At 35.3% G+C, this 21,847-nt stretch overlaps 3 protein-coding genes across 3 annotated transcripts in view; 1 reads left to right on the forward strand and 2 right to left on the reverse strand.

Moving 5' to 3' along the window:
* Positions 1-2,443: 2,443 nt before the first annotated feature.
* LOC118737044 (adenylosuccinate synthetase) lies at positions 2,444-15,835 on the reverse strand. The gene is made up of 6 exons (XM_036467282.1): positions 15,466-15,835; positions 7,438-7,540; positions 3,814-4,093; positions 3,374-3,734; positions 3,138-3,322; positions 2,444-3,065 (listed from the first exon to the last, which is right to left on the reverse strand). The coding sequence occupies exons 1-6, from the start codon at positions 15,643-15,645 to the stop codon at positions 2,822-2,824; spliced, it is 1,353 nt and encodes a 450-aa protein (XP_036323175.1). The 5' UTR covers positions 15,646-15,835; the 3' UTR covers positions 2,444-2,821.
* Positions 15,836-17,457: 1,622 nt separating this feature from the next.
* Positions 17,458-18,810, forward strand: LOC118738395 (zinc finger HIT domain-containing protein 2). The gene is made up of 2 exons (XM_036469320.1): positions 17,458-17,561; positions 17,627-18,810. Exons 1-2 carry the CDS (start codon positions 17,539-17,541, stop codon positions 18,738-18,740), a joined length of 1,137 nt encoding a protein of 378 aa, XP_036325213.1. The 5' UTR covers positions 17,458-17,538; the 3' UTR covers positions 18,741-18,810.
* Positions 18,811-21,804: 2,994 nt separating this feature from the next.
* LOC118738110 overlaps positions 21,805-21,847 on the reverse strand; it is a 7,607-nt gene continuing 7,564 nt past the window's right edge. Inside the window, exon 4 of the mRNA XM_036469030.1 lies at positions 21,805-21,816. Coding sequence (XP_036324923.1) covers positions 21,805-21,816 — 12 coding nt within the window. The remainder of the gene's footprint in view (positions 21,817-21,847) is intronic.

A 21,847-nucleotide genomic window follows, 5' to 3' on the forward strand; every position in this document is an offset into this window, starting at 1 on the left:
TATTATTATTGGTCCACCCTTAAAAACCCATTCCAACTTTAAGCTATTTATAAAGCTAAGAAGCACTTTGGAGGCTGTCATCTTCCACATTCGGAATGCAGACGATATTCGTTCACCAAATATCCACCAAAGCCTAAGAGCCGAATTCAAAGATAACCACTGACAAAGGTTTAACTATCAATTTTCATATCGACCGCTGAGTGGAAGATGGACCTATCTCGGAAGCCAGTTCGAAAACGCCCTATCGCAAAAAACTTTTCAAGAACGCCCTATTTCAGAATTTTATTGAAAAACACCCTCAATCAGGATTTGGTTGGTTGAACGCCCTATCTCAGAATGCGGCAGCTAAGATAGCGCGTTTTTGAAATGAATTCTGAAATAGGGCGTTCTTGAAAAGTTTTTTGAGATAGAACGTTTTCGAGCTGGCTGTCGATATGCACAGTACATACTTAGTTAACAATTGTTTAGGCCTTATGAATTTCCATAGATAACTATGCTAGTGTGCATATGATTCTTATGGGTCGATTATGGATAGCAGCGCAGCCTCAGTCGCGGATTTCAAAGTTTAAGTTCTTTTTAAAAAATATATTGAAACACACATAACTGTTGGCTACCAAGTACAAAGTTGGAGCAGTTCACTACTAGTGAAGAATTTTGTCTACCTAGGAACCAGCACTAACACAACCAATAATGTCTGCCTGGAGATTAGACTTGCTAATTAGGGCTCGGCAGGCAAACGAAATGAATAAAGCCCGCGAGCTCTATTTTAAATTGAAAAATTAAAAATTTAAAACGGATTAAAAGCAAACTTCAAAAAAAAAACGTTCGTAAATGCATCATCGACATTTTTTTCGAATTACTGCAGAAAAATGGCGTACGGAAATGCATCATCAAAAAAAGTGTTTTTTTTTAATAACGGAATGACAAAAAAATAATCAAGTGCACCCTGTGAATAGCAGCCCTGTGCGGTTCCTTCCAAATCAACGTCTAAGCCTTGTGTTTTTCCCGCCATCTGTGTGTCATTATTGTAAAAATTGCAGAATACGTTCACTACCAGTGATCGGACGCTTCTCCGATAAGAGTACATTTAGTCCAGTTATTGAAATATTTTTAAATCACTCCTCCCCTCTGATTGACTGCAAACCTTTTTCGTTTTTTCACTCACCATTCATTTATAGAACAATGTTTTTTTATACAATTTCACAGCCAGAAAAATTTCATCAACTCTTTTCTTTTTGTCACCCATTTCAATTACGAGAGGAATGTGTCTTTGCTAATTTGGACACTCTGTACGTTTTAAGTGCCACCGAGGAAAAAAGTGTTATTGGTGTACCGTTATAAATACGCCATACAAAATTTTGAGAGCGAATTACCTCATTTGTTGGTAATTCAGAACCAATTACCATGTGAATTACGAACAAATCGGTGCCGCCTCTAATTTTTATCAGAAATTTACGAAACTAGCTCACAAATCAAAACTGGCATTTTTCTGAGTACGAAAAGTAAAGTTTATAAATGAGCAATAACCTAATTTAATACGGGAACTTATAAATTTTTAGGAAAAACCTACATTTTGCATAAATTTTCCAGCGAAGAAAACAAAAACAAAACACAGAGACAGAGAACTGTCAAATCGAATTAAGAATGTGCCCGTGGGAATGGGATACTTCGCGATTGTAATTGGGGGAGCGAACAAAGTAATTCAGGATGTCGTGGGAAAATAGTATTAATATAGTTGCGTGTAAAAAGTGACCCAATTTTCATAACTCCCTGGGAACAAAGAACGTAGATAACAAGAAGATACAACTCGTTATAATTGTAGCGAAAGTAACAGGGGTGCGCCTTCTCTTTTCATCCAATTAAAAAACGTACTACAGTAAAAGAGAAGGAACTACCTGAGCAGACTGAATGAGTGTCCGTCATGCGGAAAGACACCCCACGACTTGAGGCATTTCTTCGCATGCCCACTAAACCCTACTCAACTGACGCCTCTGTCTCAATGTACGGGCCCTATAGATCCTGCACGCTTCTTGGGTCTCCCGTTGGTAGAGCTCGACGACAACGACTTAGGAACTAGCCGATCTGGGCGGCGTTGTTGAGGCAACAACAACAACAACGGTTTTACGCCGACTCCAATTCTATTTTTATGAGAAGCTTTTTCATGACATTAATACACTCGAAGGACGACTACACACGCTCGGAAAACCGTCTCTACAAGACTTTGCCGAGATATCCAAGAGTGTTATCAACATTCATTCCGTTAACGAAATGGTCTGATGCAGAATGAGCGTCGCAACATCGTAGGGCAATGAAGATTGTATATTGCCTGCCCTTGGCCAAAGTATAGGGGGAATCACTCTCTATCCACTGCAACCTTAAATTAGCATACCACCGATATCTGCTGTAGATTCACCACTGATTCCTTGATTTAGATAAATTTCAGTTTTGTTTCTATATAAGTATTGTATGTATGTATATTTTCACAAAACAATTATACAATTAAAGTATTATAGTACAATTTACTTGCATCTTTTAAGGCTTTGTTATAACTTATAAAAAGCACAATTCTTAATTTATTTTTCGACTAAACTAAATTTTTTTAACATTATGCTTTGTAGTTCACGCTATTGCCTCTGCTTTATTTAGTTGGGTTTGAATTTGTGTGCTAGAAGTTATACATTAAAATTTCTAGAATTAAAACTCAAAACAAATAAAACATATTTATTAACATAATCCTTAAAAATCATTAAAGTACAAACGAAGTTTCTGTGCAACTGAATCAATTATGTAGTAACGCAAAAATACACGTTGGAGTTTAAGGTTAATGGATGTTGATGATAGACTCGCGTCCTTTTCCGACACCTACCCATTGTACGGGCACATTCAGCTCCTTTTCTAGGAAGCGTACGTACTTTTGTGCATTTTCTGGCAACTCCTTAAAATTTCTGATATTTTCGGTACTTTCTTGCCAACCCGGCAGTGTGGCGTATTCAACAACTATCTCGGCCAATTCAGCAATAGTGCCGGGGAAGTGATCTAATGTTTCCCCATTAGCGCGTTTATAACTACACAAGTGTTAATAAAAACAGAGAAATTAAATTCCAAAACTTGGGTATCGTAGTATTTATTATACTCACGCCACAGCCACTTTAATCTCTGGCAAAGTATCAAGAATATCAAGCTTCGTCAGGCAAATGCTCGTATATCCGTTCACAAGCGACGTATATTTGAGTAACGGAATATCGAGCCAGCCACAGCGACGTTTTCGCTTTGTGGTAACACCGATTTCAGCGCCGCGAGTTTGGAGCAGCTCGCCGAATTCCTGTAAACGTAGAGTTAATAATAAAATACTCACAAGTAATCAAATACTTACATTAAGTTGTTCGGTTGGGAACGGACCATCGCCTACACGTGTCGTATAGGCCTTAACTACTCCAATAACCTCTCCAATAGTTTGAGGTGGCAAACCAAGACCAGTAAGAACTCCACCTATACTACAATTGCTGCTGGTCACATAGGGATACGTGCCAAAATCAATGTCCAACATAGCGGCATTGGCACCCTCAACTAAAATCTTCTGCCCCTCCCGCAATGCAGTGTGTAAGAAACAAATTGTGTCCTTTACATAGGGACGCACCTTCTCCGCATACTCCTTGTACCTGGCTATCTCAGCGTCAACATCGATTTTGATCGAAGGAAAAAGTCGCAAATGAGTTGCAACAATTGATTTAAATCTAAAATTGAAATTAACAAATGATAAGCCTAACTCAGTTTTCTAAGAGTACAACAATCAGGGAATTATTAATAATTTACTTGTCTGTGAATAGGTTAAAGTCACCCAACAATTCACCAACACGAATGCCATTACGTGTAGCCTTGCTGGAATATGCCGGACCAATGCCCTTTTTGGTGGTGCCGAGCGACTTGCCACCCTTCTCTGCTTCCTGCATGCCATCAACCAGTTGATGGAAATCAAATACCAAATGCGCACGATCGGAAATAATCAAGCGATGTTCAAGCTTTTGCAAGCCTTTTGCTTCATTCTTGGAAAGTTCTTCAAAAAGTGATGGCAAGTGGATGACAACGCCGTTGCCTGTAAGAAAGGTGTTTCTTTAATTTTAAATGCAAACATTCTTTTGAATCAGTGATTTTAATCATAAATCTAAAAATGTTAATGTATTTAGTGTACTTCAATATTCTATCTTTTATGTAATAATCATTTGCAGTATCCCCCGGCGAATTTATCTCGCTAAGTTGGTTACCTCACTCTCTTGTTTTAATAAATAGTTCTATAAAAAAAGATTTTCTTAATGAAAAGAGTTCGGTTAGTTAGTGTCGCAGGATAAAAATAAGTTGTGCAATTCCGTATGCCCTATGTATTCAGCCCAGCAGCAGTGTTTAGAAGCTCGGCATGTTTTCGGAGGAGAGATGTGACAACGCTTTTTTAGTGACAGGTTCAATTGACTTTGTAGATGACCCCTGACTTAGTTCTACGATGCTGCCTGTAGTTGCCGTTTGTTTTGCCTCTGTATATAAGCTGTGATGCCAAAACCTATGTACATATGTACATTTATTTAAAGAAAAAATATCATTTAACGCCTGATGGAAATTCAGCATTAGAAACGATTAAGTTTATTTCAACTTGAAATGTTTAGTGGAAATGCGGCGAGACATTTGTTGGTTGTTAGGGGTTAGACTGTCAGACGGTGTCAAACGCTTTTGACAGGTGCCACGCCACTGGGACTGCTCTCATAGAGGCGGTTTCGGTTCAGGCCACGAGTTATTTTGAGTCTTTAGAATCTTGGTTAGATATGCTACTCCCGGCGGATACGTATTTTTCGGCACCAACATGCAAGTTATGTCGGGTCCAATGGCTTTGAAGGCTGTCGCCTTCCCGATGGCCACCTTATCCGCTAAAGGGTGCAGTGTGAATTGCTGGTGGGTACGACGAGGCGTAGCCATCGAATGAGATTTCCACTCTGGCGTCACGTCACGTTGGATTAGACAGCAACTTCACAGTTGGTTAGAGCTTCCTCATACCAGAGTGGAACTTCGCCTCTGGTCTTAAAATACTCCTCCCACTTTTTCCGATTATGTTGGTTTAACAGTTGCCGAATCCCAAAATTAAGGTCCCTACCTTGCCGAACTGACATTTGTGGGTGTGCAAAGGACCGCGGTGTTGCTCGCGGTAACGTCCGCGAAGCCGTTTCAATCAACTTTGATGAAGTTGACTCAGGTTCGGTGGTCCTTATTTGACGATATGACTATAAGCAGGTGGTCTGATGCGAGTATTAACTAAATTAAAATTTACTATTTGTATAAAAAAATATTAATTATTAAATAAAGTTTCTATTATGGCCATCAGTGCAAATTACAAATCTCGAAAATCCAGGAATTATTTGCCAAGAATACCGGGATCCCGGGACTAACATGCTTAATATGGACCCAGGTGGAAATAATAGTTACAGTGCACCGATTTCGCTGAAACTTGATACGTGCTTTAATTTTACTTACTTAGGGCTAGGGAATTATGACTTTAACGTCTATAACGTTCAAAAAATATATGCCCTTTCATTAAATGTGATGGAATTTTGGATAATTTTAGTTTTTTTGATTTCAACTCTCAGAAATACAAAAGTTATACTAAAAACAATGTGCCTATTTAAGTGAAGCAGGGTGTATATTTGGGTGGTAACAAAAAAATAAAGTGGGAATTTTAATGCGCTAACCCCCTAGCATTGTTCTTTACCGAAAAAAATTATACCTCTAGTTTTTTCGCCAATTACGTCTTGTGACATTCGCAGACGGTGCCACATCTTTGGAACTCGTAGTGGCACTTAGCGAATGCACGAATCATTGATTAAACAGTTGAATGCAAACTACTTAATCTTTTGAATATTAACTTGTATAAAATTATGTATGTAGGTATGTATGCATGTATGTATATTAGGGTCGTCTAAAAATCGTTAGTATTAACCTTTTGGAGTTTTCTTGCTGCCACCCCCCGAAATTATAGAAAACGGAAATTAGGAGGATCCGTATTTTTTTCCTTTTTTTTAATCGGTTAATATTTAATCGTGCCGCCGGGTCTTTGAAGTTGTCCACCTATTTTATATGGGGAAAATATTTTTCGTTGAGAACTGCCATAAAATCTTTCCCTACAAAAATCTTCTAACAATAAAATTATGATGATAATTTAACGCTAACATTTTACTATTTTTTAAAACGTGCTTGATGTTGTTACGAACACATAAAATAACTCAATTTTGTAAATAAGACATGAGATTGTCGGTTAAGAAAAACGATTTTATTGTTTGAAGATTTTTGAAGAGTAATATTTTTTTATTTTTTTTTGTTTTTTTTTAATTATTAATTTGTGGTCTTTTAACAGTACTTTCACTACATAAATTATATTTTACAGTAATTATTTTGCAATAAAATTTCTTAAATGAAACTTTTTTTGTATTCAACCAAAAATTATTTATTTATAACGACTCTATAACAATTCTACGAAAAATATTTCCCCGATATGAACTATAGGGAAAACTTCAAGTGCCCGGTGGCCCGGTTAAAAGTTAACCGATTTCAAAATATTTATAAAAATACGGGTCTCCTATTTGCGATATTCTTCAATTCTAGAGGGTGGCTGTGGAAAAATTTTTGGAGCACCCTAATGTATAGATGTGCTAGTTTGCAATGTACTTAAGTACGCGGGCTTACAAATGTATGTTAATTTGGTGATATGCGTGACAAGTGGTACTCGAATAAAGAAAATGACTCTGTTACCGTAATAATTACTTCAATTATGGGACAATATCAACGATGTTTATTATATAATAAATATTCACAGATAGAAAGTATGTATAGGTATAATGCATTTATATCACGATTCCGTACTGAAATATGATTAAAATTAGAATTTTTGTATAATGACAGATAATAAATTGGTTAAAAGGTAATTGGCCGTACACTTCAACTCTGATGCTTGGCAATTGCATCTTCAGAAGATGTATATACACACACTCATACATACTTGATCACGAATTGCATTTTGGCACACAAAATTCCTACTGAATTTTCTAAAATCAAAAGTCCAACCCACATAATGCCCATGACCGTAAACTGAGGGAATAGCCGACGTAAACTAGAATCACTTCGAGACAATGAATGAGGTATTTCTCTGTTCCGAGTGTGTGTTGGCATTTTCATTTCTCATTTCTTTTCTTTCAATGAAATAATACCGTCATAGTGTGCGTGACATTGAAAAATAGAAGTGCCAAGTTTTCTTTTTTCAAGATCAAATTTTAAAACACGCAGGAACTTAAATGAAAAAAAATTATCTACGTACATAATATGTATGCTCTTACTTTCTCTTAAATATGTATGTACTTACATATATACATATGTACATATATCACAATTTGATACTCCACTTACCGATCACAGAAATACATTTCTCGTTGACAATGCCACTTGGAAGCAGGTGAAAATCAAATTCTGTGCCATTAGCTACAACAGTGTGACCAGCATTATTTCCTCCCTGAAAAAAAAGATATGCAAATACACACATAGATATATGAAAAAAACTTTGGTGATAATTGGAATTAATTGTAAAGCAATTGGTTAAAAAGTCAGAGAAACAAAAATGACGCCGAAGATGGCACAACACCGAAACAGAAAATAGTCTAAATATACAGTGACGAATAAAAGTATGGACACAGAGAATTTTTCACAATATACGCAGAGCTTTTTATCGTAATTTCTTTTCGCAATTATTTTATAAAAATATAAAAAAATCAAGAGAGGTTAGCAATTTCATTTGCGGTATAGTTAAGAATAATTTTAAATATTTATGGTGTGGTGAAATGTATATTACAAGAAATTAAATAAAGAGCTAATGTAACGGAACTTCAGTGCACTTAGAACATTTTCTTTTAAAGCTATGGATTTTCCAACTTTTACCCATTTTAAAAGTATTGCGAATTTTACATCAGTGCTGCAGTATTGCCACTTTTATTACGTGCCTCCAACATTCATAATATCTCTCATTCTGCATCAAGAACTAAAAAAAAAGTATTAGAACCTTTGTGCTCTCAGGTAACTTAACGCATAACGCATGTTTAATATTTCCTTTTTATGGGGTTTGCCACATGCTCCCGATACTGCTGTATGACAGTTCCCCCGGGAAGGTGCAATAACCAAGCGCCTGTAACATACTTTCAACCGATTTCTTAGCTGGGCCCTAAGCAAGGCTCGTACCGAGTTTGGTAAGGATTGGTGAAGAGGCTACTAAGATACAACATTTCATCATAAGTGGGCGGGGTATCGCCCATTTTCCAAAACCATCATGATAATATTATTTTGTACCAAAATTCTACTTCATATATTAATTTTCAAAAATTTGGATCCAATATTTACTGAAATATCACAAGTTTTTGAATTTTTCGAAAATACCGTTATATGGGAAGTGGGCGCGGTTACAGTCCGATTTCGCGCATTTTCAATATTAACCTACCTTCAGCAAGGGGAAACCTATATACCAAATTTCGTTTAGATATCTCAATTTTTGCTCGAGTTATCGGTTGTAGGTGTTCTGACAGTACCGATTTTTTTTTTTTTTGTATAGGAATGATGCAGTCTACTGTACACAAGTTGACTATGATTACTGGGCCGAGCTATCACAGTAGCACAATGCCACTAAGTGCATTTTAAAATTTTCAGACAATAGCCTAATGCGATTATCGATTATATTTTTTGTTGTTTGTGTGAAAAAATTGTATTTTATCAGTATTTTTCTTTTAATCAAAATATGTTGAAATAAAAGTGAAAAAAAAATATTTTGCCAGATTTGATTTATTAAACTCTTAAGTCGTACGAATGTCGCGTCCGTAACCCAGGATATGCCTATGTGTATGTGTATTCGACTTACGTGCTTACTTTTTATATTTTAAAATATTCCATACATTTTCGGGGAAAAGGCCACAATAGAAATGCGTGACACAAGGCGAATTCATACATGTATTTTATTAGAGTGGGACCGAATTCGAATTTTTGACCCAAACCGAACACTCGGCTTTTTTCTTTAAGTTCGGCCGAAACCGAACCGAACCCGAAATTTTTTGAGTAAAAATTACATAGCTTGACAAAATCAGTACTTTTTCTCAGTAAAGTACACACGATGTACCCAGCGAGATTGCTTTCGAATAACTGATCCAAGCACCTCCATTCTACATATTCACGCTTATAAAATTCCCAAATCGGATTGCTTTGAGCCACTGCATCTGTAAAGATACGGTTTTAATTAACATTATAGAGCAATGGCGGCCGCTGTGGTTAGAAATGCGCGCTGCCACTCCGCAGGGCTTGGGTTCAAGCCCGGTTAAACACGACATCAAAAAATAAAGAAACAAAAAAAAGTTTTTTTCTATTAGCGGTCGCCCCTCGGCAGGCAATGGCAAAACTGCGAGTGTATTTCTGCCATGACAGCTTCTCTTAAAAATACAATCGCCGTTCGGAGTCGGAGTTCATTTCCAATAGTCGAATAGCGGGATTTACACGATCAAGCAGGTGTATCAAGAAATAAAATATTTGCCATAAAAAAGCAATAAAATGAAAGGCCAAAAACGATACAGAGGCACTCAAATTTAAAAAAATGTAAATTTTTATAATTTGTAAAAATTTTCTCTACAGTTTTTCGGCCAAATAACTCGCCCAATTTTTGCCGAAACCGAATCGAATCCGAACTTCATGGTCGAACAGTTCGGTAACCGAACCCGGACTCGGTCGAACACTAGTTTTTATACTCCTGAATGCGCCTTGATGCAATGCAAGTATAGATATGTACATACTGCTGGAGCTTGAAGAAATCCGAACAGATTTGGCGTTCATAAAGCAAATTTTAGTTATTTACTAATATGTAAGTATAATAAAGCTTCAAACAAAAAGTTTGACAATGCAAGGCTTGGAAATTACAATTACAACAATTGTGAAAGAGTTCAACACACATATATGTATACTTACATTTTCAAAAAAAAAAAACATTTCAAAGTATTTTGGCCAGAAACCCTGCCAATACTACAATTGCTAAAATAAAAGGTATATGTATTACTTCTTGGCTTCACAACTAGGAGAGAAGATGTATCGAAGTACTCCCAAGCAGAATTAAGTTTATTAAAACTTTAGGAGTTTTTCGTAATTTTGCAACAATTTTAAAGGACCATAGGTCATTTTCGATTGATAATTTAAAAAAAATAAAATTTTATACCGTAGTTCAGACATTATTTAAAAAAAAAAAAACATAATGAAAATATTAAATAATTGAAATCAAAATGAAAATTTTAAACGCATCTACTGAAGAAGCTCCTTTTTTGAGTTGTGACAGTTTTTTTTTTAGTAAATTAGCGATATTTATGTAGAGGCCTGCATGATTGCATAAAAATTTAACATGTGAATAATCGCCGATCGTGCACTTTGCAACGAAATATACTGTATGTATTTTAGTGCTAAACCCACCTTATAATTCATAAAATCTCTTCTTGCGGTCCCGACAGGTTTCAATGCAACGAAAGTGTGTATCCAAATTCGACATTCTCATTGCAGTTTATACATATATCTATACATATACATATCTATACATCCATACCTTGCAGGTATATTTTATCGATGTATGACTATTGAAATAGAAGTTGGGAGCTGGCACCATTTAAGCTGATAACAAGTGATGGTTATGGGCATGTGTATATGTATATGTATATAAATAATGGCAGTTCGTTTATAGCATAGTAATATTTGTATATAATCTACGTATACAATGTTAAGTACATATATAAAATGTATACTTATGTATCTGTGAAATTTGCATTGCCTGCCTGTATGCAGCTAGACATATGTACACACATCACACCTCCGGATAAGATAAGATTAATAAGTATCTACGCGTGAGTTAACAATCTTATTTGTTTATACTTTATTCACATGAGTTGCAAATCGAAAGATGTATTATATTCCGAGAGCAATTATGGACTATTAAATAGCAAAGTACATAACGTTCTTAGATGCTATATCAGTAACATCCAGTTTTAATCGCACAGTAATAATTTGTTGCGTTCTCCAAATTACCAGAATTAACTGGAAATCGAATCACGTACTTGATTCTCTTGCAAATGAATGGACAAATAATAGAGTAATTAAGGTTCTCTCTTTGTCGGAGGTTACCAGTTTTAGTCCGAAGATTTTTTGCTGGCAAATGTATCCAACGAACAGCTGTAGTATGTTTGAAAACCAAATTGTAAAGAAATGAAAAGTGCAACTTGCTAATGCACGTTGAAAAATATTTTGTTACTTGTATAAGTGGGTTCTAATGAATTTGTAAGTACCCAACAAGCAAAATAAACTTAAAGTAGGTTTTTTTTAAGTTTACTAAAATAAACATAAAGCTTACAAAACGCATATTTTTGTGGTTCAAAATATGCTTGAAAAAAAACGTACAGGCATCCATACACCTGTGCGATTCCGTCGGAGCGGATCCGCATCGTTTTTGGCACTACAAATGTCATTTTATAAACATACCAAAATATTTATCAACAAAAAATTTAATTTTTAGCATTTCTACAATAAACATGTTTTGTTTTCTTACGTTAGTTTTGCTTAAACTTTACAAAATCCGTTTATTGACGGTTTTGGTTCTCAAAACGCGGCAGTCTGCAATTTCGGCACAACGAAAAGAAGAACATTGAATGTTCGAATAAATCGCTGCAGAAAAAAAAATTAAGTGTGTGGTCCCTCATTTAAAACTATGAATAGAATTGTTGTAATTTTTGTCGGAACAGATTCGCACCGACAGAATCGCACAAGTGTGTGGATGCCTTAATACATATAATCGAAACGGCACACAGTGGTATTTCGGCGAAAAAAAATACAATTTTTTGAATATTCAATTTTTATATTTGAATAGTTTGGCCTAACAAAGTGATATTTGCCTAACGTTTTTCTGATAAAACTTATAACTGTTATGTCCCTGCTTTTAACGTAACCTTATAAAGTAATAATGGCATTTATGGTATTTTTATGTGTTAAAATAAACCGATTACTCCCATTTTTTGATGTTTAGTTATAATATTAGGTTAGGTTTGTATGGGAGGTATACTTTAAAATAAATAGATCACGCCATTTTTTTTCTTGATTTATGAAAAAAAAATTGAGGTTCACCGCCAATTCCTTCTAATTTTTTCCAAAAAATGTATGGGGCTGTACCACTGTGCGCCACCTTGTTTATAAGCGTATGAATATAAGTTTATAATAAATTTTAAAAAGAAAGTATTTTTCTTGGTTTTGTCATAAAAATCTGCATTTTACTTTTAAAATTAAGTGATTTATAAATAGTCGCTCTCCACACTTATGAAATGTTCATTTGAAAAAACTTAAAATAAAATTTATCTGGGCTATCGCTGAACCCATGGTAGTCCGATTCCGAATTGCTACGAACGTATGCATTCAAAGTACACTGGCGACAGAAAGTATAGACTCGTCGTACTTTTAAGAATTTCGGCTATATTTCTTTAGTTTATTTTATGTTTAATTTTATTTTTTAGAAAAGCCTAGGTAAATAGTTAGTTATACAACAAACACCATCACTTTTCCGACTTTGAACAAGAATTATAAAAAATCGACAAATTTTCACCAAATTTTCAAACTGTTTATTCAGAATTTTTAGAAAAATGTTTGGTCTCAGTCCAACAGATATATATACGCTCAAAAAATTTTGCTTGGAAATTTTTTTTTTATTTTGTATGTAAACACACTCAGCTCACACATTTAAATAGCCAAAAACACTCAACAAGCCTTTCTGTAAGTGTTTTTAAAAGTAACTTTAAGTAAGGTTGCTACATTAAGTATTAAATAAGCGTTTTTAGTACTCAGGGCTATCACTGAATTTATCGTAGTCCGAATTTTCGTAAAATCTAAGAAAGTTCCTTCCCTGAATCCGAATAGCATATACACTGGCGGCAGAATTAATAGACTCGCAATACTTTGAAGGGTTTTTGTTATTTGTATTTCCATGGTTTATTTTATGTTTAATATTTTTTTTAAAAAGCCTGGCTAGTTATAAATCAAACACTATATAAATCCCCTTTGCAAACTTTATACAAAAATTCGACAAATTTGCACAAATTTTTAGAAAATTTCGTGCAAATTTGTCGGATTTTTATTTGGTTTCAAGACCAGTCTCCGACCAACATTGAAAAAAATTTAGAAAAAAGGTTTTTTTCTTAACAGCGGTCGCTGCTCGGCAGGCAATGGCAAACCTCCGAGTGTATTTGTGTTATGAAAACGCTTCTCATAAAAATAGAATTGCCGTTCGGATTCGACGTGACAACATCAAGGCGCACGCCGTAAATCGGAGGAGAAGTTTGGCCAAACACTAACATATTTAGGGGATTCATCAGGCGTGTTAAGCTTCGCAAAATCTCAAATCCTAAATTTTTATGTGTAAAGTAACCGTTATAATTAGTTTAGGGGATGCGCTGTGTATCATAAGAGCTAATTAAATATTTTCTATAAGCTCAAAAACATTTCGGTGTAGTTAGTTTCTCTATAACCATTTTAATCGCTATTTTACTTAAAAAAAAGTTTAAGACTGAAGATTTTATGGCTTAACAAGTTTTGAATCCCCTAATTGTGTAAGCGCCAAACAGTTATTAGTATTATTAGTTGTCGTGGTGTATCAGTGTCAACCTTATATATACATACATATATACTTACATATCTACGGCTGGGTGGAAGATCGCCCTATCTCGTCCGGTGTTTCGAAAATGTACCATCTCAGCAAAAGATTGAAACGCCCTTTTTCAGAATTTTGAGATAACCATTTAACCATTTGCTAAGATAGGGCGTTTCCCAGATAGAACGAACTTCCACTCAGCCGCCGATATGTATGTACATACTATGTCGCTTGTTAAAATGTATAATTTACTATTGCATGGTACTGAATATAATGTTGAATATAACCACTAGATATAGTTACTGAGAATAAAATAGAATAGAATCAAGCATAGTACTAATTTTACGCTGCAAAAAAAAATTTGCAATTTCTTTAACATTAAGCTGAAGATAATTTTTTCCTTCCAGCCTTATTGATAGTGGTCCAACCCAGTCAGAGTTGCACACTTCTTGGGCCTGCCTTTTGTTGAGCTTGACGACAACGACTAAGAGACAAGCCGATCTAGGTACGGCTAGGTAATCCGCTACAACAACCACAAAGGCAACCACAGAAATAATTCATATAAATTTGTAAGAAAGCTAAAGGTAATTATCATAAGACAAAAACTAGAATGAGGTTACATTTTAACACTGAACGTTTTTGTTTTAATACAAATTTTGCAAAATATATAAACAGTTTGTGGGAGTAACTTTCAATATCTAAGAATGTTTATGTTTAACTGGTCCAATCTCTCCTTTAACATTCGGACATGAATTTACCAAGTGATAGCAGCAACATTTTGAAGTGTTAACTAATTTAATAATAACGATGTAGGATTCGGTTAGTACTAAGTGAATTTTATATAATTTTTCTTAAAAAGCAATTTGAATTCTACATAGTTTTGGCTTGCAAATATTTGGGATTTTTCCTTTAACTTTGGAACCAATTTTGTAAATGGTTTCTGTGCAATATTGTTACTATTATTATCAATTAGGCTGGACCTAAGGAAACATTTTGTAGCGCCAAAGTAGTTCTATGCTTGATTCTTTTTGATTGAAAGAAAAAATGTATGTATACATATATACTACATAGCTTGGCGAGATATCTGAAAAATATTGTCTATAACCAAAAACCTGAGTGATGCGATACTTTGTATAAATAATATACATACATAAATGTGTACATACCTAATATATGTGACTTGCACACGATTCTTACATATGTATGCACATAAATAAATAAAAGAGAAAAACACAAGCACAAGTACATAGCTATGTATGGATATGGACGACGTACAGGCGAAGTGCGCGGCAAAAATGAATCACAATTGACGGTTATTCACCACTCATATGAAATGAGAAAAACGCAAAAAATGTGATGTTATGTAAACATAGAAAAGCCGAAAATGCAAGTACAGAAAAATTTGATCAAGCAATCACATGCATTGACTATGTACAGGTATTGTGTGTACATTTTTCTTATGAATGAATGTTTCAGCAGGTAGCAGACGGTCCAGGCACTTGAGAGTAAGCGGAAAGTTCTAAGTATCACGTTGACTTATTCTTCTTCTCAGAGGCTTTAAGATTTCGCGAGCTTAGTGGCACAGACGGACAGGAAATTTAATATGTATTTATTTCACATATGTAATTCCTTTTATTATTCTCGCCCGCGTGATTACTGGTGAGTGTACGATATGGTAAAATGGGTAGACATATGTATTGGGTCATTTCGCTCTTCTAGATATTGTTAATGTGCTGTTTGCTTACCTGACACCTGCAAACGATGTCCACTTCCAGTGCCAGCATGTCAACCACTTTACCTTTGCCCTCATCGCCCCACTGAGCTCCGAGGACGACAGCAACCTTGGATTTGTACATATTGAGGCGCCCTTGATGCAATGTCTCATAGTTGCTGCCGTTGACAACACTGCTACTTGCCTTCGACATCTTCACACGTTTAGTTGGCGTTGGTGGCGCTATTTTGGCAATATTCTATAAACGACCGAGAAGTTGAACAATTTGTCTACGGTCCCAAACGCACCCTAAGTACTTTTCCCGACTCAAGCAAAACTTGTAAAGAAATCACATCGAATAGAAAAGCACATTTATCGGCCTATTCGGAATGTGTGATTTGCCAAATGTCATCTGTCAAACCATGCGCATTGGAATTTTTCGTCATGGTTGCCATTCTCACGAGCAACAGGACGTTCACATGAGGTCCGTTCCCGTACGCAGGCGTGCTTATAACCTAACGTAACAAAGAACGTAAATGTATATGAAGCAACGAAGAACGTAAAAGTATAGAAAGCAACAACTCGTTCGTTTGAACAAAGAGCGTAAATATATAAACAGCGACAACGAATTTAAAAGTATAGGAAGCGACTACTCGTTCGTTTGAACAAAGATCGTAAATTATTACGTGTTTGGAGTATCTGGAGTCAACTGTAAATACATCGTAAACCCTCGGTTGACAAGAATCATAAAACTTTTGACCGAAGCTCGTGAAGGCAACCTTGTTGTCAAATGGCATTAGTGATAAAACACTTATGTAAGTGATTTTAGAAGTTTTGACTTAACATCAAAATACCATGGGCCATTTATGCAAATAATGCATGTTTATTTCGTTTTTTGTTAAACTAAAATCTTGAGTAACTAATTAATAATTTAAGAGTTTGAAGAAGTACTGTCATGAGAAGTTTAGAAGAAAAATGTCTTAACTCGAGATAAGTTATTTTTATAAATGTCCACTTTTAATTTGGCTGCCTGTGATTTCTTCAATTTTACATTTTAGAATTTTTGTGGCCCTCACAAAGAACGTAGATAACAAGAAGGGACAACTCGTTATAATTGTAGCGAAAGTGCGCAACAGGGGCTTCTCTTTTGCCCTATTGCGTTTTTCACTTGAATGAAAAGAGAAGGCACGCCCCTGATGCGCAATTTCGCCACAATTATAACGAGTTGTCCTTTCTTGTTATCTACGTTCTTTGGCCTACCGACAAAGAACCTAATTCTATAAGAAGAGACAACATGTTATAATTGTAGCGAGTGGGAACATCTGGAGCGAGCCTTCTCTTTTCATCCAGTCTAAAAACATATTTGATTTACGTTCTTTGCTACCGAGTTGTCGCTTCTTAAACATTTACGTTCTTTGAGAAAAGCGATTAAATCGTGAATACGGCATCACTGCTCATACGTAGACTTGGCAGCTCTTTCGTGGAAAGCACACTTTTATTTTATCCATCAGAGGTCGCCTTAAAAACTGTCAAAATATATGTTTTTTTAGAGATTTCAGTGGCAAAAATACATCGATGCTATTCTTTGATTCGATGCATCGAAATGTACTTCGATATTTTGCGATGAATCGAATTTATCATATAATGTTTGGCAACAAAATATGTTATTAGCGAAATTGTACAAATTTTTAAATCAATTACTGCAACTGAGCTTATTATTTTTCTGACGGAACTTTTTCAAGCCTTTTAAATATTTTGGTAAATGTCACTTCTATTTTTTGAACAATTGAAAAACTACAATAGGGGTCTTCCTTTAAACTCGTAAAAGCTTTGTAAACCTCACGAGCCTCGTAAAAGAACTGTTAGGAAAAATCTACGAAGCAAAAACTGTTTCACAAAAACCTGCTTGAACTGTCAAACAGTCACTTTACGCACCTACTTACATATTTTCTTACATCGACTATTTATATAACGCGTGGAAAATTTTCGAAGTATCGAAGCAAAGCATCGATTTTTCGATGCATCGATATTTTTCCGAAAACCCTAATTTGTTTACTTTGATCGTTGTACACGGTTTTACTTTTACTTGCAAAAGTTCAAAACAAAAATGGCTTCAGCGTATTGCCAATTGTAAGCTTGCCAATTTTTTATGTAAAACACCGATTAATGTATTTTATTTCAATTATTTCTTTCAGCTGTGAAAAGGATAAATTTAAGTATACTTGTCCTAAGTGTAACGCTTTGTATTGTTCAGTGGCGTGCTACAAAGCACCGGAGCACTTGAAATGTTCTGAAGAATTTTATAAGTCTTGTATACAAGAAGAATTAACCACATCTCAACCCAATTCACGGGATGATATGAAAAAAATGTATGAAATTTTAACCCGAATGCATGAGAGCGAAGCTGGTCTCGAACCTGATTTCAATGATCCAATAGACTCTGACGACGAGGGAGCGGATGCTGAAAATTGCGCCGAAGTAGAATTAGATGAGGATGATGAGGAGGAAGATGTTGAAGATATCGCGACACGCTTACAAGATGTTGATATTAATGATGCTGACGAAATATGGCATAGATTGACATCGGAGGAGCGCGCAGAATTCAAAAAGATGGTTGATTGTGGTGAAATAATGAAATTATTGCCTAGTTATAAACCCTGGTGGATGAAATCAAAAGCCCCAAAAATTGTAGAAGTAAGCTGTGACAAAAGCGATCAAGCCGAAAATTCGAATGTACCTGAAATACAAAAACAAATTCCAAAGTTTTCTAGTATTTGCAAAAAGCCTCCTTCAAGTTGCTTGCATTATAATCTATGGAATATCTTGACTTCATACGGTTGCATGGTACGCTATTTCAATGGTGAGCACTCTACCAGCCCAACGGAAGCCGTTTCACATTTAGTAAATCTAAGCTTAAATCTAAAATTTGGCACCAATTTCGAAGATGTCGATGACGCTATTGTGTCTGTTGAAATGGAAGCGTTGACTACTAAAAATATTGGCGTATCTGCGTGTAATGAATTTACTTCGTTAACGACAAGTCGCGATCAGCTAGAATCTGATGCGCGCTCGTTGATGTCATCCTGCTATTACAAACTGGCAGCGCTCAGTGACATATGCCGCTTGATGGTGTGCGCTAAAAACTATCTAAAGCGTAATAAGTCAACGCCTAACAGTGACTTTCACAAACTTTTCGCTATTTGTAATGGAAGCGTTGAGTTAGATCGAAAGAAATTAATACACTTAATAAAGAAAATTGAGTTTCTGTTGTCATATGTAAATCGCGAAAATGAGGAACGGCTTGAGTAATGCAAATTAAAGGTTGTATTTGGTGTATATAAAAAACTTAGAATAAATAAAATTAAACTTTATAAATTTACGCTGCGTATAATAATTTAATTTTCTTTTTTCACTGTATAAGTTTCAAGAAATATGAGGCCTTAGAAGTTTTTTAAAAATTACTTTCCAACTCTGCTGAAACTGCTCTTAACTATAGACTACATACAACATTGGCGTACGCTGGTACGGGCGGGGGAGGGCGCAAGCACCACCAAAATTCAAAGTTTAATTGTTTCTTCTATGCATTTCATAATGAATTTTCAAATAAAAATGAATCCAGTATGTGAAAGCTTAATAAAAAATTAGTTCCTTTAACAAAAAACGTGTAAATTCAAGTCTCAGGCTATTTAAATAGATTGTTTGAACTGTTTCTTTAACTTAAAATATATAAGTATGTATGTATGTGTGTATGTATATATTTTTATTTTTGAAGGCAAGTTTCTTGAATACAGCTATGCCGAAAAAGTAGGAAACCAAAAGGAATGACCCTATGTGCTTTATCTGCTGAAATATGTAATTTGGTCCGACCCCGTCGAAACAGCTCGTTTCCTGGGCCTACCGTTAGTTGAGCTTAACGACAACGATTGATGGACATGATGGACAAACTGACCTAGGCGGGGCTTAGATGTGCCGTTAAAACAACAACCGTATGTGCGTCATTAAACAAATTTTCTATTTTTGCAAAATTATGAGCTCCTTCAACTCAACTGTAACGGACTTCAGAGCAAGATCGAGGAGATAACCGTCTTTATGGGAGGCATGAAATATTGATCGCTGCGGTCCAAGAAACGAAGTTGCACAACAATTCAACATTATTGAATTGCACCGTACACCCGTCGAGTTCGCGAGCAAGATAATCGTGGTGGCTTAGCGTTCATCACGCACCACACCGTGCAGTATCGTCTTATTGAAGCAGACAATGACCGCAGGGATACCACCCTTGAATCTCAGGGCATTGCTATCCGGTCAGGCGATGTCGAGCTTGAAATAATTAATGTTTATATACCCCCTGTCACTAGCTGCCCGGCAGAATATCACCCTGAAATAGGTGCGCTCCTCAGAGGTGAAAACCGTATGGTAGTTGGTGACTTTAATGCGCCCCACGATCTTTGGCATTCAAGCCTGTCAAACGATCGTAGGGGAACAGAATTGGCACAATGAACGACCACGCACCCACAAGGATTATGGGCTGCTGTTGCAGCTCGTCGGACATAACAATAGTCAGCGCTGTTCTGATAAAGACCCCCGTCCAAACTGCCCTGCTGAAGCGGCTGTTCTAGCCGATGAGCGTGATAACCTTCGTTAGGCCGATCCCTGAAATCCCCGTATCAGGGATCTCAACGCAGAGATTCGGCAGCTTGTGAACGTACATAAGCGGAAAAAGTGGGAAGAGCATCTGAAGACCTGTAAATTTGCGTCTGGTGTGAGTAAGCTTTGGCCAACCGTGAGGTCACTGTCCAATCCAACGAAGAGCGACGACCAGGTTGAAATATCTGAATTTTCCATGAATAATTTCCTTGAATAAATATATAAAGACAGATTAGTTTTAATGGAGTGATCTACAAGTTAGAAAGCTAAATTATTTTATTTAAGTGCAATAAATTTCTGGTTTTGACCACGTTCAAAATTTATTGGGCTACAAAACTATACTCAAAAAGATAATATAAAAAATCGGATTAAAAAACTCAAAGTTTGCATGAAGATTTATTGAATTTTCGTGAGTTTTGAACACAGTTTGGAAAAAACATTTTTATGTTTTTTGCTATAGTATAAAATATATTTTTATAAAAAATAGCAAAACAAATAAAAACAAAACATTTTGTATATCGATGGATTTTTTAATCCAGTAAAATTAATTTATGTTTAAAACTTTTTGTTTCTCCATTGAAAAATAATTAGAAAAAAACATTTATTTTTTATTATCTACTGCAACACAAATTTTGTTGGTACTCTCAAAACCGTTTTTGTATGTTTTTTGGTAAGGGAAGAAATATGTGAGTTGCAACACTTGTTCCAGGTCACTTGCTAAATTTTGAATTGCATTTCTAATCCTTTTATTGACGTATTTTTCTTTTGTATTTAAATATTATTTTACAAGTATTTTTAACATCTACTTATTTATACAATCTTAAAAACTATCTCTCTACTTAAATTTTTTTTCTATATCTTAATTATAGTTATTACCAGGGAACGGATTTTTAGGAACTAAAAACTTTTAAAAAAAGGCAAATTAAAATAACGAAAAAGGCAGGAAAAGGCACAAGAAATAGCAAAAAATGCAAAAGGCACTAAAAATAGACAAAAACTTAAAAATAACACTGGTTTACAGGAAAAATGTTCAACGGACGGCGCTACATATCCAATTCCCATATAGAATTGCTCGCTGATTACAAAAATCGAGTTAATTTTTTTTTATTCTATGGATAAATTTACGAGATATTTCAGGTGTACATGGCGTATGAGTAACATTCTTTCCTGCTCATTTTCATACAAAAAGTCTTTGCGCATTTTCATATGACCACTTATTACTTCTTTATTTATCCTTCGATTTTCTTCATTATCAACTTGATTTTTTTTTGTAACAGAACAAGCTTTAAACACAGCCTTGAATGTACTGAATGTGCGCTCGACGTGAGTTGATACAATTTAAATATGGAACTTTTGAAACTTTTATATTATCAGGAATAATCACTTTAAAGGAATAGTATGCAAAAAATGCAAATATCTTATAAGAGGCAACATCAAATGTGTATATATGGAATCAGGAAAAGCTAAATCGTGGACATTCTTAGTCGAATAACTGTATCTCTTTAGAAGAAAAGAAATACAATTTCCCTAAAATCCGTTCTCTGGTTATTACCTAGGGTTTGAAATGTATATATGTATGTTGCTTTGGCCACTAAATTAACAAATTTTGGCTATGTGGACGGCTGTATATGAATGCATGTTGCATGTTTCCATGATCAGCTGTCGAAGCGAGGCGAACGCCAAAACAACACGAGAGCTCTATGTAGACGGGTCTTAAGTCAGCATTTTATGCCTTGCACTGTGAAAGTATTGAACGGAAATTGAAACAT

This window comes from Rhagoletis pomonella, unplaced genomic scaffold (assembly GCF_013731165.1).
Source record: "Rhagoletis pomonella isolate Grant_MI unplaced genomic scaffold, Rhpom_1.0 Rhpom_scaffold_00004, whole genome shotgun sequence".
NCBI classification, from domain to species: Eukaryota; Metazoa; Arthropoda; class Insecta; order Diptera; family Tephritidae; genus Rhagoletis; species Rhagoletis pomonella.